This window comes from Zonotrichia albicollis, chromosome 11 (genome assembly GCF_047830755.1).
Source record: "Zonotrichia albicollis isolate bZonAlb1 chromosome 11, bZonAlb1.hap1, whole genome shotgun sequence".
NCBI lineage: Eukaryota > Metazoa > Chordata > Aves > Passeriformes > Passerellidae > Zonotrichia > Zonotrichia albicollis.
Window position 1 is genome coordinate 18,843,245 of NC_133829.1, and position 16,219 is coordinate 18,859,463.

A 16,219-nucleotide genomic window follows, 5' to 3' on the forward strand; every position below is an offset into this window, starting at 1 on the left:
CCTTTCCTTTCCTTTTTCCTTTCCTTTTCCTTTTCCCTTTCCTTTCCTTTTCCCTTTCCTTTCCTTTCCTTTCCATTTCCTTTCCATTTCCTTTCCTTTCCATTCCATTTCCTTTCCATTTCCTTTCCTTGAAATTTCCTTTCCTTTCCATTCCATTTCCTTTCCATTTCCTTTCCTTGAAATTTCCTTTCCTTTCCTTTCCTTGAAATTTCCTTTCCTTGAAATTTCCTTTCCTTTCCTTGAAATTTCCTTTCCTTGAAATTTCCTTTCCTTTCCTTGAAATTTCCTTTCCTTTCCCCTTTCCTTTCCTTTCCTTTCCCCTTTCCTTTCCTTTCCTCTTTCCTTTCCTCTTTCCTTTTTCCCTTTCCCTTTCCTTTTTCCCTTTCCCTTTCCTTTTTCCCTTTCCCTTTCTTCTCTGGGGAAGGGTCTGGAGCACAAGTCTGACAAGAAGCTGAAGGAGCCTGGAGAGAAGGGGTGACCTTATCACTCCCTACAAGTCCCTGGCAGGAGGCTGGAGCTGGGCTTGGCTTCTTCTCACAGGGAACAAGTGAAAGGACAAGAGGACGTGGCCTCAGGCTGCACCAGGTGAGGTTCAGCTTGGACAACAGGAAGAATTTCCTCACAGAAAGGGGGATCAGGCATTGGAAGGAGCTGCCCCTGGAGGTGTTGGAGTCCCCAGCCCTGGATGCAGCACTTTGAGCTGTGCCCCAGCTGCCAGGGCCGTGTTTGTTGGTGAGACTTCTACTGCTGCCTTCAAGAATGGGCTTGGAGCTGTGTTGAGCTATTGAGTTCCTAATTCCTGTTCACAAGGGAGTATCTGGGCTACAGAACACAGTGCCATTTCTGGCTACCAAGTGTTTATCACTCAAAAACAACAGGACAGTGTGACAGCTTGCCACATTGTGCTATTTGGGTGGATTTGACTCTGGAAATAATACTTTTATTGCACAGTAAACTAATTCTACACGTTCTCTGAGTCCAATAAAAATGGATGAGATATCTAAAAACAAAAAGAATTTTACTTACATTGCTCTAGATTCATCCTTTTCTAGTTCTTAATCCACAGCTCTGATAAAAGCCTGCTTCTGGTATAAATCTGCATTCTGGAGGTAGCTTCAAGGTTTGGGTTTTGTTGGTTTTTTAAGCAAGTAAGGGAAGTGGCATGTGAAAACAAAAAGCAATGGTGACACAATTTTCTTTAAAAAGTAATACTGAATAGTTTTGGCAGACTGGAACTGTAAGAATAACAAGCAACATATTTGTGTGGTCAAATCAAGATGTGAAATTTTCCAAAAGTTTAACATTCAAGGTAGGTAATTTGTACTTAGTGTAAAAAAAAAAAAGGCTATTTTTTTATCTTGGTCAAGTGTTTCACTAGTTGGTAAAAATAACCTGCTAATACAATGATCATTTACACAGGTACTACAGAAAGTTATCTTTGACTGTTACATTCTCATTTTCTGTAAGTTAGGAACTTCCCTGAGAGATGAATTCCAGTTAGACGTAAGTTTAGCACCACTAGCAGAAGTTCATTAAGTGAATTATTTATGCTGTTTCTTCCCATATCTTAGTGAACTCGAGGTGCAACTCCACCCCTTGTTTTGCAGCACGGTGGGTTCAGTCCCAGAGCTCTCTCAGCCCTCACTCTGTGCCTGTTTCTCTCTGTCGAACTCCCTGGCGATCTTTAAGGCGGTGCTGTTGAGTGAAACCGATTGCATATTGCAGATGATGGTGACAACGACCCCTCTGGGGGGCGCCACTGGCCAGGCCCCCCCAGCCTCGGGGTGCAGCTCCTCAGGCAGGATGAGGAGGACGCTGCTGGCCCCCACAGCACCCCCGGTGTGGGATGCATAGTGTCTCTGCTGTCTGCAGCAGCCACACTGTTGGTTTTTCTCCACCACGGCCCAAGCCATGGCGTATTTACCATCCCTGTCCCACGACACTTCTGTTTTTGGCACTGGAGTCCACATCATGGCAACTGTGCTTGGCTTGAGGTACCCTGGCAGGAGTTGGTTGTTCTTGTTTTGAAATTGTCCAGCTTGGTAGCTGTATAACAAGGCATTTCCAAATTTCAGGAGGTCACCTACTGATGACAGGAAGCCACCACCAGCCCACTTGTAAGAGTTGTCCACATATGGTGCATTTACCAGTCGTCCCTTTTTGTTGTAAATGTAACACCTGAAATGCAAGAAAATTCAATTTGTCATTCTCATATACTATGCACAATGATTTTAAGCTGCCCTACCTTTAAAGAGCAAACTGAGCATGTATTAGCTCATTCTCATGAATATTTAGAGGGTTTTTAAAACACATTTTTAAAATATATTTATTGCAGAAAAATCAACAAGTAATTCAGACAGAAAAGCGAAAATTAAGGTGACTTCTTAGGTTAGAAGCTGAACTTCAATAAAAGTACTAATCCTGCTTAATCTTAGGATATACTAATAATATATATAATATACTAATATTATATATATTATTAGTATATATATACTGCTTAATCTTAGGATATCCTAATAATATATATATACTAATAAAGACAATATACAAATAAGAGATGTGACAGAGATAAACAGATCAGGCAACACAGATTTTTTTCTTAAATGCCTGTACTAGAAATGTTTAGAAGAACAAGGAATTCTACAACTGAGGCTTAGGTGACTGCTCCCAGACAGTTGTTTTCACTTATGGCTGATTTCCCCCCACTGCCCCATTATGGTTGCTGTACTCTAGAACAAAGCAAGGAGCATTAAAATCTTGCATAACACAAATGTAGAAACTGCCAGCCAGAGCTGCAGAATGAACTGTCAGCAACAATACAACAGAAGTGCAGAACAAATTGTGCTTTTGAAAGAAACAGTCCAATCATGACTGGGTTAATTTCATACAACAGATGAAAAGGACTTGTTGAATAAATATTTAACCCAAGGAATTTCAGCCTTTGGTCTTTTGACTAATTAAGGTCTGTGGAGAGTTTATGAAAAGGAAAAACCCTACCTAGATTTCACTTGTGTTGGAAAGCTTTCTAACAAACTTCTGAATAACTTATAACACTGGAAGTCAGAGGTTAAAACAAAGGAAGAAAGATGAATGGTCCAGGATGCAAAACTGAAAGTGATTTAGTATCCTGTTGTCCCCATAATGACAACAGGTTTTTTTGTCACAAAAAAACCCTGTTACAAAGACATTGACTTCTATCTCTAAAAGATCTAGAACATGGATTTTTTAGCATTTTCCTGTTAGATAAATATAGTATGACCAAACCATTAAACAAACCTTAACACATCAGTACATTCTATTTTGAGGCATCAAGCTCCAATTTGTGGAAGCAAATCCATCAGCATCTCAGTTTTGCTTAACAGGAAACACCTATAAAAAGACTCCCAGAAGAGCATCTCTCCCAATTCCTTGATCCCTCCCATATTTCAGTTTATAAAAGGATGAACATACACATGTTCTAAAAAACCTTGACTGTACAAAGTTGATAATTTATAAGAGCATCACTGTCATCCAGAGAGCCTCTGAAATTTTGCAAGCAAACTGAACAGAGCAGTGAAGCTGTGCACACACTTTCAATATACACCTGTACTTATAAACCTCAGCTACAACATGTTCATCATTCTTTGAGAGCATTTTACAAGCCAAACTTTTAAAAAGTCTAAGTCTCATTTTCATGAGACTGTTACTGAAACCTACTTTGTCATTTAACAGAATTCTTGTCCCACACCAAAATTTAACAGGGGAGTCAATAATTAATTTCTGAACCCAGACAGGAAATTCAATAAAATGAGACAAGAAACCCTAGCCTGACCCACTATATGGGAATGGATTATCCAGTGACAAAATTTATCTCAGCTTGTTGTTTTGTGGGTGTTGTTTGTTTTTTTGTAGGACTGGAGCGGTGGGGTGTGTTGGTTATTTTTTCCTATGTTAAATTAATTTTAAAATTAATCACCCTCTTTCTACCCCCTTTCTACCCCTTTCTAGCACATTATTTACTGTTTATCAGCAATGCATAATTGATGTTAAACGGAATTTTAATTCAACATGCATACTGAAATTTGATTTATGAAAACTATTACAATTCCATGGAACCCTTTAAATGCCAGTATATTAAGCAAACTAAGGTAATTATATATTCCAACATAATTTCCTAGTTACTCCTTATTTAATCTGCATATATGTGCTTACTTGTACCCAAGGTAAATGTAAACTTTGAAGTCACCCCTATTACTCCCCTCACTCCCATATTCATACTTAGAACAAGAAATCTTTATTTCTTATTCTGTAATTTTACATGCTAATTAGAGAACCTATACCATGGCATTGGAACCAGCTACATGAGTAATGCTGAGGAATTCCCTTGTAAATTGAAATGTAAATGTAAAAAGTAATGTTGAGGTAACATACAACACTTCATTCAAATGTCTGGGAAAAGAAAAATCACACATTTTCAATTCAGGTGTCTTAATTAAGATGGAAAGGGCAGCAGTTGTTGTGGAAAAAGCAGAGTTCCACCCTGTGTACCTTGCTCTGTTGTATATCATGGCTTCATTGTCATCTAGGACAGTTGACAGCATATCCAAATCACGAAACATTTTCAGCATGTAATCTGTAAATTTCTGTCCTGAAGCTCTCTCCACAACAGCACTTAAGAGAGTAAAGCCATATGTTGAGTACAAGAACTGACTACCTTGAAGAAACACAGTGAGAAAGGGAAAAAACCCCAGGTTAATTGCATGATACTTAAATGGAATCACATGTGCAAATAAACCTGTATACAGCAATTAATAATGAACCATTGTTGATCCTGGCCTAGGGAATTCTGTGCTGCAGCAGACACTCATCCTGCCAAGAGAACAGCACTGAAACCTCCCAGAGATCTCTGTGTACACTCAGGTTTCGTGCCAAGGTGTCAGTGCTGACATTTAACATCCTTTCCAGGAGATTTACCACATCAGGTCTAACAAGGATGTCTGCATTTGGAAAGCTGACACAAGCCATAAAATCACTGCTTAAAAGATGCTCAGCTACTGTGAGTTGTTTGTGTGTCCATCCCCTGGAGAAGGGAAAACAACAGCAATACTCACATTTTTCAAGGGTATTCATCACTTTTAGCACAGTGTTTTTAGTTCTAGAATATCCCAAAAGATTATATGAACACAAGCATGTGTATTATTTAAGACAATTGAATTTATTTACAAAACAATGTTCCATATTAAAAATTCTCATTCTTGTGCTAATGCCTTCTATGAAACATTTACATATTGAGCAACTGCTGAAGTGCCTACAGCTGAGACAGATCACTTATTTCAAGTGAGCTCTCCAAGACTGTGTTTAACTCTTTACCCTCTTTCTACCCCTTTCCCCCTTAAATGCACATTATTTACTGTTTATCAGCAGTACATAGAATTTACCTTAACCTACCTCATTTAAAACTTACACCTGAAGTTCCTCAAAGTCCTCTCTAGACCTAATTTAAATGATCCAAACAATAAATTATTTGAGTAATTCTGTGAGTCTATGGGGTGTTTTTAGATTTTTTTTTTTTAGGTCTGATTTAGTGTTTCAGTAAAATATTTTGCTTTTAATTTCCTATCTAGAAGGCCCAGAACATGACTACAGCAAGTTGGTATCTGCTTACAAAATACTTTGTTAGATACAAATTTGTTACCAGAATTATCTTCTGCTTCCCCATTTATAAATCCACCGACTGGTGTGTTTCAGAGCACTTACTGCATTACTTACTGCTCCTGGGAGAAAAGTCTTACACATAAATACTACATGACCAGATGGTTTGTGCAGAACAGACCAAATACTTCTCTGATGAGCTTTTAATGGGGCATGTGAAGAAAAACTAAAAAGGGAGGGAAGCAGAACAAACCAAAACGCCCACACAAACACTCTTCACTGGACTCTACTGTCATCATTACATGTAAAACTATCAAAACAAAACTCTCACCAGAACATCATATTTTGGTCTACATTAATAGAAACTCACCTGGTTTAAAGAATAAGGGATCATTTTTAAATATCTTCAGTGACTCAATCACACTTTCAAATTTTTCCTTCAGATAATACTCTTCCTGTTCAAACTCCTTGTTGTTCCTGCCAGGCTTTGAATTCCGGCCCTTTGTCTCACTATCATGTTCCTTCTTGTGTTTGACACAATCAGTGTTTTCAGTCCCTTTACCTTCTTTTGCTTTTTGTTCTTTATCCTGATGGGATTTGGTTAGCTTAAGTGCTCTGTTTGCCTTTTCCTTTTCTTCTTTCACTTTTGTAATATCTTTCTCATAGTGACGGATCCCACTCAAGTGTGAAACTAACTGTCTTGTGGTAATGGTGACCTAAGTGGAGAGGATAATGTCAGCTCTCTTCATTAAAAGACAAACAATAAATCACTGAAAAAGTAACATTCACCATGACAAAGAACAGACAAAGGTACAAGACATTTTAAATATTACGTATTAAACAGAGTATTAAAAAAAAAGGGTGTATGTGGACACACACTGATATAAAAGTGAAGATCCAATTATGCTTTTCTGAGCAGGAAATATCAGTACTTGTCTAAATGATTTTGAGTGTTTTATAGGAATAGGTCCAGCTCAGGCACCTGTACACACATAGCTATGTAGTGACAGGAACAAAAATTTTTAAAAACTCTTCCCAACAAACAATTCCATACCTTTTCACCCTCGTAGACTTTTTCTGGAAATTCTGGGACATATTTCTGCACTGGAGCATCTAAATCCAGCTTCCCCTCTTCCCACAGTTTAGCAACAGCCATCATGGTGAGACACTTGCTGATGCTGGCGATGCGCATGACGGTCTCAGGCTTGCACAGCACGCGGTTCTCCACGTCAGCATAGCCCAAACCTGGCAGGAAACAAAACTCTGCTAAGTCCTTGGCACATGCTGAACTCATTACATGCAATGAATTAGATTTACTGGCCCTTTGAAATATTTTTTCTTCAGCTAAACTGGGATACGAAGCATTGGACTGGCATACGGAGCACAGCCCAGCCCCTGCTTCAGTAACATTTCAGTCAATAACATTTTACTGTAGCAGCACCAGGTAATCAGAGCCCTTTGGATTAGACAATGGCATCTCAAATTGATGATTAAACTACAACAAACATAATGATAAAGGACATTAAAGATTAAGCCAAAATTTACATTCCCGAGGTCAAATTTTCAGCATAAAGAACCCAAAGAGACCGAAATCTATTATTGTAAAATCACTGACCAACAGTCATAAACACTCATTTTACTGTTTTGAACTAATGGCTGAGGCAGTAACGGGTCTTATTGTATCAATACAGAACCTGAGAGAGGAAATCACTCACAAATTCATTCCCATTACCTAAACTGTAAGGTTCCACAGAACCCAGGTGTTACTATGTTTCAGCATCACTCAGCATGACTTCAATTAAAAAATACAGCTTAACAGTTTCTGTAACAGTGTTTTCCTATGTAACCAATCCACAAGTCTGGTAGCAAGAACTGGAATTAATAAAGCATTTTCAAGCTGCCAAACCAGTCTTCAGTTTGAGAGAGATTTGAAGAAAGTGCCCAGAGTACATTCAAAGGTTAATCTGAAAAATTAATGGAAGATTCTCCAATCTAACTGTTGAGACATACTAGCATATTCAGGATGTTAACAAATTATCAATTCCTGGAAATGATTGAAGTTTACCAAGGAAGGTGCCATTTGATGCTCCCTAAGCGCCCATTTCTGGCTACTGACCAGAGATGGGACATCAAGTAGACAAAATCCCAGCCTGATTAGCTTGTCTGAATTGTTCATTTTTTAGATGTGCATCAGTTCTTGACAGTATGCACAACTACTGCCCCCACATACTAACCTTCTGACCAGACTTCCTTTCCATCTACAGAAACTCCAACTAATATACCAGGGATTCCTGCTTCGTCCTGAAAAAAACAAAATGGACAGAAGACATTTAGAAGGATATTTAAGATAAAAAGCACCGCCTCCCAAGCCCTCAAACTGAAAAAGCTACAAAACCCCTACAAATAAACCTGCTTATTGTTGCCAAATTATAATTGAAATTTTGTTATGTACCAGTTTGGTTGAACTGGTAGAAACTGCTTGCGCAAAGCTGACATGTTAACTCAGCTATTGGGAAAAACATACCTAACAAGAATAGCAAGGTAATATTTTTGCTTTTATAATTAAATTACTGAACGGAACATGCAAGAGAAACAAAACATGACAGTTACTATGCAACTGGCAAACTGCATCACCTACTGGCAGGGAAGATTTCAAAAAAGCTTCAGCTGGATTTCTGAAGTAACTACAAGGTGCTTTTTAAACAGGATCATAGAATATCCTGAGTGGGAAGGGACCCACAAGGATCTCAGAGATCAACCCCTGGCCCTGCACGGGAGAGCTCCAACAATCCCACCCTGAGCCTGAGACCGAGGTTCAAACACTCCTGGAGCTCTGCCAGGCTTGAGCCGTGCCCACTTACCTGGGGACCTGTTCACTGCCTGGCCACACTCGGAGTAAAAAACTTTTCCTAATTCCCACCTAAACTTCTCCTGACATAATTCCCTGGTATTCCCCAGTCACAGAAAGCAGAGATCAGTGCCTGCCCCTGCTCTCCCCTCATGAGGAAGCTGCAGCCCGCAGTGAGGTCTCTCCTCCAGGCAGAGCCAAGTGCCCTCGGTCACTCCTGCCTCCCTTCCCACAGCCTTTGAGGCCCCCCTTGTTCTCAGATACCCCACACTGTGCCAACTTTCACACACCCCCGTATGGAGCTGCCTGAGCTGCGCCAGCCCCGCCAGCCCCCAGCGGTCCCCCCTCAGCACCTTGATCCTCCGCACCAGGTCCCTGCTCCTCTCCACGGCCGCGCCGAAGCCCCGCGGCGACGGCGGCTTCTCCTCCCGCCCGTTCTCCGGCTCGCCTCCCCCGGGCGCCGCCCGAACCCCCAGCGCCAGCCCCAGCGCCAGCCCCCAGCCCCAGGGCCTCGGCCCGGCCCCGCCGCCCCCTCTGCGGGCCGGGGGGAGCCGCTCGGGAGCCGCCGCCCGCCGCAGGGCCCGCGCCAGGCCCGCCATGGCCGGGGCGGACATGGCAGCGCCGGGCCGCAGGCACCGCCTCGCCGGGCCGAGCCCCGAGCGCATCGAGCGCCGCCGCCTCACGGAGCGGCGCGGCCGCGGCGGCGGGAACGGGCTCCGCTCCGGCAGGGACGGGCTGCCCTCCGCGGGCTCGGCTCCGGCGGGGCCTGCGGCGGCTGGAGCACGGCAGCGCGGCTCGCCGCCTTCACCACGGGCTGCACACCGGCCGCTTCCCCGGGGCTCGGCGCGACTGGCCGGCCACAGTGAGAAACAGAACCGCAGGAACGATGAGGTTGGAAAAGACCTCTGAGCTCAGCGAGCCCAGCCCGTGACCGAACACCTCCTATCAACTGGACCGTGGCACCAAGTGCAGCGTCCAGCCTTTCCTTGGACACCCCCAGGGTCGGTGACTCCCAACACCTTCCTGCTCAATCTATTCCAATGCCACTCTCTCACTTAAGAAATTCTTCCTAGTGTGAAAAATATGTATTTTACGACTGGCTTTTCGCAAATATTAAAATGAATATTATATGCGTTGGGTTAGAAAGTAATGCTGTATTAATTCTCTTAAGTAATGTGTTAAATATAGTTTTAGGTTATAAAAATGTTAAAACACAAACTATGCTGTGTAGGATACTTTTTATGTAAAGAAAGGACTCGCAGCGAGATAGCAGCCACAGGACATCTGAATCTTTCAGAGAAAAAGAATTTATTGCCCCATTATCAGAAGAAATGAACTTCTTCCTGCCTCGAAGGCGTTGTTAGGATTCAGAGGAAGAAGCTGACACTGACCAGACAATCCTGTGTTTGAATGGAATTTATGCATCATGTATGAGGTGCATGAATATGCAACAGGTTATTGTTTTTAAGGGTTAATCATCTGGTAATGTGGGTCCTTTTTCAGGCTTGTGCTGCCCAGAAAATGTACCTGGACATCCATAACTCTTTGTTTCAATTGTCTCATATTGTCCTAATTAAAATTGTCCAAATTATTATTACTCTAATTGTATTACTATTTTTATAACCATTTTATTACTATTAAACTTTGAAAATTTTAAAAACAAGTGATTGGCGTTTTTCACACTAGTGCCTATCCTAAACCTCCCCTGGCACAGTTTAAGACTGTGTCCTCTCATCCTGCCACTTGTGGTGTGGAAATAAAGTCAGACCCCCAGCTGGCTACACCCTGCTGGTGTAGGGAGTTCTAGAGGGCAATAAGGTCTCCCCAAAATCTCCTTTTCTCCAGGCTAAACACCCCCAGCTCCCTCATCTCACCAGATTTGTGCTCCAGACCTTTCCCCATCCCCGTTGTCCCTCTTTGGACCCACTGCAGCACCTCAGTGTCCCCTTGTCTTGAAGGGCACAGAACTTGAGAGGTGGGCTCACAGCACCAAGTACAGGGACTTAGAGCTGGTTCCTTTAGTTAACAAAAGCCACCAGCTTTGTTAACTAATACCACAGGTGGTATTTGGCAAACTGAGCCAAACCCCTGTGAATCCTCCCCAAAAACTTATTGAAAATAAAGGTTTTTGAAGCAGGCTCAGTACTACTCATTCCTCCTCCTGATGGAGGTGAGGTTGTAACTCCTACCAGCACCAATGTGGCTCTGACAAAATAACCTGCTATTAACCAACACTTTCATTGCTCTGATGCATAAGAAAAAGGTAGAGAAGGTAAAGAATACTTCAAGCCATAAAATAATTTCTTAATTCGGCACTCCCGAGCAAATGTTTGCAGAATCAAATTAAAAAAAGCCTGCTCAGACATATGCCAGGCTGAAGTACAGCAAGCTAGGCTAACACCCAGATAAAACCTCTAGACTGCAAGATGACCATGTTTGAACTAGGTTTGTCAGGAATTACTTACAGAAGCTGAATCTTCCAGCACTGGCTGCAGTGTCAGGTGTCAGCCCAGAACAGCGTGGATGGCACAGCTGGCACATGGAGAGTTCTAGAAGGAACAGACTCCCCACTTCTGCTTACAAGTGTGGCTCACTTCTCTGAGGGGCTAACCTAGGGATTTCAATCTTCTTCATGTCTGAAGATCTCAAAAATGGCAGGATTTGGCAGAAAGTCAGGCCAAACAGCCTTCATGTGTGAACTCAAATGCAGACCAGCTGCTACCCTTTTCACCGCAGGCATTTATTGCTCATTAGTACTTTCTCAATAAAACTCCATTGCTTATCACAGTACAACTTCATACCCAACTGGTACAAGATGATGCATTTCCTTTCTTGTAACTCATTTTCACGGTGTTAAGCTGTCTCTGGAAGCATTTTGCAGCAGGATTCTCTGCATTCCTACATTAACCTGCTCAGCATGAACACTCTGACATCACACTTTTGAGTGGGCCAGAAACAGAGCTAGCCATTTTTCTCTGATTGCCTTAATGAAGAGCTCTGTGCTAAGGCTAGTAGCACAATTTGGTCATTTGTTATCTGGTTTATTTCCCTCTAAACTTCTGGGTTTGCTAACTTTGAATTGTACAATGTTTTGAGGATTTTCTACTCTTTTTCTACTCATAGCAATAGAAAATGAGGACAGCAAGCAGTAGGCTTATCCAATTCTAATTTAACAAAAAAGACAATGTTTTTTTCTTCCATTCTTGTCCATCAGTGATCCAGAAGTACAGGTAGAGGGTGTCAGCTGTAATCCATCTTCTTTATGTAACATAACCAGAAAAGTCAATCTGGAGACCGTGGAAAAATCTCCACATGGTTGGTTTAGTACTAAACCAGCTGATTTTTCTCCTGCTCTGCTATAATTGCTGGATTTATGTTGGGATATGCCTTATTGAGATGATAAAGAATGGTTTTATACAGTGGGTCTCTCAGCAAGGCAGGGCTGTGCTCACTCTCCTCCACTTGGGCCCAGTTCTGGAGCTGCCCAAGAGAAATCACCAAGAAAGTCTGGGAACCTTTGCAATAGGAGGACAACACTAAGACAAACACCAAATTCTCAATAATACAAGATTTTCAAACAAAGTTGTATTTCTCTTCAGTTGCATGCCACAGCATTCACTGGCTTTTTCATAACACTGGTGATGTGGGCTGGAGAACCACAGGGAGGTGGGCAGCAGCTTTTGTGCTGTTCTGCAGCAAAAGGCACAATATGCTCACTCTGATGGTCATCAGTTTGTGGGAACATCAGGCATTTGCAAATTGTGAGGATTCATTGACATTTCCTAAATCATAATTCCCGGGGCAAAAAAAGAAATCAGGAATTTTGAAAACAATGGGATCGCTTCTATCACTTGCATTTCCGTAAATGCTTGTGTGGATTCTGATGTCTCAGCAATAATAAAAGATGATATTATGGCTGTTCCTGCTTGTAGGCCTGGACTTTGATCACGTTATTTCTTGCTATGATGATCTCATTTGCTTTTCTAGCTCACTGACAAACTCTGCAGTGACACTCCCCTAAAGGTAACCCTTCCATTGAAAAAATGGGTAAAGTTTTCAACAAACAACATGTAAAGCTTGAAAGATAGAAAACAAGTGATCAGTATCAGTATTCCCCTGATAAAGGGCTGGGCAGACCTGAAATCATGAGCCCATCTCTGCTCTATCACATCATTAAATGCCATTTGTAACTGCCCCAGACTGAAGCTTGTAGGATGAATGGGTAGGAAAGGGCTCTTAAAAATGACAACAGTAGTAGTGTGAGTAAACTCCTTTGTTTTCTTTTTTGGATTTATTGTGAAACAATGAAATGGTCTATTAATCCAATGGATTCCCATTATTCCAACTGGATTCCAATAATTAATGACTAACTTCTGCAAAGATTTCTGGGTCTAAAAGTGTTGAATTTAATGGAATATAATTAACAGACAAGAGCTAAAATTGTCAAAAAGGATTGTAATTTATATTTCTAATAGATAAAATGAAGAAAAATAGGCAAAGAGCAATTAAAAATGCTATCTGTGTATACATAGATATGTGGAAAATTTATGTTGATGGAAAATGCAATGAGTGAAGGGATAACAATTAGCTTGATCAAACCTGATGATTCTACTCTCAGCACAGGAAGGAAATAAAAGACCCAAATCCTTTCTGAATTAGAAAAGAAGATAAATAAAGAGAATATTAGATGTAGAGAGAAATCAAGCTCTGCTTTCTCTCTCTTTTCAGAAGTAATTTCATTTATTTGAGAACCAAGGCACAGAACTTTTATTTCCCTCTGGCTTGAAGCATTTGCACAGTAGATGGCAGTAAAAACCCTCACCCATTTAACAGGCTGCCAGCAAAGGGAGTGGTTCCACCGCTGTGGGAACTTCCTTGGTTGTCCCAGAGTTCCTGATCTCAGTCTCCTCACCCACATACATTTTTTTGCTTGGTTTTTGTCAGTATAGCTCATATATTTTGTCAGTCCTCAGAGTATTATTATTTGCCAAGTAAGGTAAGAGCAGCCTGCTCTCAGTGTATGCACACTGCAGTCACAGAACCAATCTGCACCTGTAACATTCTGTGCCAGCACAAACCCAGGCACAAACCCCTAAAGGTACAGAAATAAAGGCATACTCACAGCTCGAGTTTAACATTTACATTTTCCCCAGGTGGTTTGGGGTGGTTTGGGTCTTTTCCACAAGCTCAGCTGGGAAACATTAGTCAGGAACAAATCTTTAAGATATCTTACAAGAGAACCAAGAGAAAGAGCAGGATTAAAAGCAGTGGTCTTCAGGCAGTGAGATCAACACATTTATCATCAGCTCTGCTTAATTTGCTTTATTTTCCTGTGTACTCAGCATGTACCATCTGGGCATTATATATTTTCAATGAAATAGAATATGCAAGTTTTATAGTGCCACACTCTTACTGCCTTCGTTTCAAAAACTGCATGCAGTCTGACACAGTTCCTAAAAAAACAGGATGGGAGTTTGGAAAATATTTTGCATGTTAAAAAAAGGAATGCTGAAAAGACCATGCTGTGGTTACAGATCAGCCAAAGGGCACACACACTTATTTTTCTTCTTTGCAAAAACATTGGTTTTAAAATTCCAGTTTTGTAGTGGTGATTTTTCTCATAGTTTTAATTCAGGGTCTACTTGAAACTTTTTTGGACCCAGAGGAAAAATAATTTTCACCAGCTGAAAGTATGTAGTGAAGGAACATTTGTGAAATACATCAGCGTAAAAAAAGAGAAAACCACCACACATACACTCTCTCTCCAAAGAAAAGAACACATGCAGATTTTTTTTTTGTTTTTCCTGAAGTTATTCTCTAGATAACAATCCCTTCTGGTAGAAAACAGCACAGAGAGCACTGAACAATTTTGTGCCTGAGAATGTACTCATATTTATCATTCAAATTCAGTTGCTCTGTGTGTAACCTTTTTACCTTTTCCAGCTTTTCTCCCACTCACTGGGCAGAGGTACAAGGCAGCATGGAAAATGATGGTGAGCATCACCACCCAGAAGCACCTCAGCATCAGAGGGTTTCACTTTCCAGTTGTGTTTTTTCAGACTCAAGCATGTTTCTAAACAAAGAGCCATGGAAGGTGTAAAATACCAGAAAGATTAAACATATTAACAAGGTATTGTGAGGCTCATATGCCCAAAAATAGAATTACATGTGCAGGCATTTGGGAAAGCTTTCTGGCTTGCTCTAGAAAGAGCTCCTCTGTAGCCATGATATTTTATGGAAAATCCTTTCCTTAGGATTTTTCCTCCTGAGAAGCTGAGAGGCCTCAGGAACAAAATGCAAACATTGATTATCTGCTGCTGTGGAATGCAACAGGTGCATCTGTGATTGGCCCATGTGGTTGTTTCTAATTAATGGCCAGTCACAGTCAGCTGGCTTGGACAGAGAGACTGAGCCACAAGACTTTGTTATCATTCCTTCTTTTTCTATTCTCAGCCAGCCTTCTGATGAAATCCTTTCTTCTATTCTTTTAGTATAGTTTAATATAATATATATAATAAAATAATAACTCAAACCTTCTGAAACATGGAGTCAGATCCCCATCTCTTCCCTCATCCTGGGACCCCTGTGAACACAGTCACACTCCTCACAGGGAGGTGATAACCACCTCTCTCCACCCTTTCTCCCCAAAATCCAAAGCTTAATGAAATGAGCATGGCCCAGAGTCAAAGACGTGGCTGTGGCAGGACAGATGTGAGCACCCTGACAGCCTGACACTGGTGAGAGAAGTGGGCCAGGCACTGCACTCAGCCATCCTGAGGTGCCAGCACCAAGTGCCACCCCCACATCAGGAGTCTCCAAGTCAGGAAAAAGACAACAGGCACATTTGCTTGGATAGATACAGCAGCAGGAGGAAAAACGTGGTTCCAGATTTTCTGTGTGAATCTTCTGCCCTGTCTGAAGAATGCAGTCCTGGTTTGCATTTACTGTACTTATCTGTTCTTCTAGACAGAAGACTCTGGAGCCTGCTCAGTACCTTGTCCAGCAGTTTTTCCAAGCCATTCCACATTATTTGAAGCCCCAGCATGTATTTTTACTGATATCTACTGCCACAAGCAAAAGGTTCTGTGCAGTTGATGCCAAATACTCACCCAGCTATAAATGCAGGCTGGTTGCCAGCCCATTTCCCACACATTTACTGCTCTGACCACCCATTCTCGAGTGCTTTCACCTACCTGTGCTGCAACTACACCTTCATTCTGCTTTGCAGACACGTTCTGTGCCACTGAAATTGCTCTTCGTGGGAAAGGACTACAGATAGCTTGAGAAACTGCACAGGCCAGTAAAAAACAGGAAAAGGACTCTTATCAAATTAGTAACGTCTCGGGTATTTGGGTGGAGGCATTTGGCACTGGGCTTGCATATTCTTAAGGGACTGAGTCCATGAATATACAAACTCCATTCCTTTGCTTCATATTTTTCTTCCCAAACTTAGATATATTTCGAAAGAGCCCCTCTAAAGATGTCTGATTACTATATGCTACACAAATTGCTAAGCAGGAATTTTACTTTATTCCATTTCCATACAGGATAAACCAAGTTAATGACATTTGCACAGGTTTATACTGCAATAGGATATTTGCAAAAACTAAAGGAGGTATTTCTTTTGTACCTTTGCAAGCAGGGCTGTGGGAAACAACTAAGAAAATTTAAAAAACTTTGCTGCTGAGGGAAGACAACTCCCTGGGATGAGTAACTTCTCTAATATGCCCTAAGTGTAAG

At 41.5% G+C, this 16,219-nt stretch overlaps 1 protein-coding gene across 1 annotated transcript; it reads right to left on the bottom strand.

Annotated features, from left to right (window-relative positions):
* Positions 1-507: 507 nt before the first annotated feature.
* Positions 508-9,446, bottom strand: LACTB (lactamase beta). Its single transcript, XM_074549718.1, has 6 exons — positions 8,833-9,446; positions 7,866-7,932; positions 6,686-6,876; positions 6,002-6,347; positions 4,528-4,693; positions 508-2,178 (listed from the first exon to the last, which is right to left on the bottom strand). Exons 1-6 carry the CDS (start codon positions 9,142-9,144, stop codon positions 1,635-1,637), a joined length of 1,626 nt encoding a protein of 541 aa, XP_074405819.1. The 5' UTR covers positions 9,145-9,446; the 3' UTR covers positions 508-1,634.
* Positions 9,447-16,219: the final 6,773 nt, after the last annotated feature.

Bases quoted from the DNA above. Each gene is read 5' to 3' on its own strand.
- LACTB (XM_074549718.1), bottom strand. From the start codon at position 9,144: ATGCGCTCGGGGCTCGGCCCGGCGAGGCGGTGCCTGCGGCCCGGCGCT. The intron at 6,348-6,685 runs GTATGGAATTGT...CTCTCCACTTAG, and splicing joins AAGTCTACGAGGGTGAAAAG to GTCACCATTACCACAAGACA. The intron at 2,179-4,527 runs GTACACAGGGTG...CTTGCATTTCAG, and splicing joins ATGATATACAACAGAGCAAG to GTGTTACATTTACAACAAAA.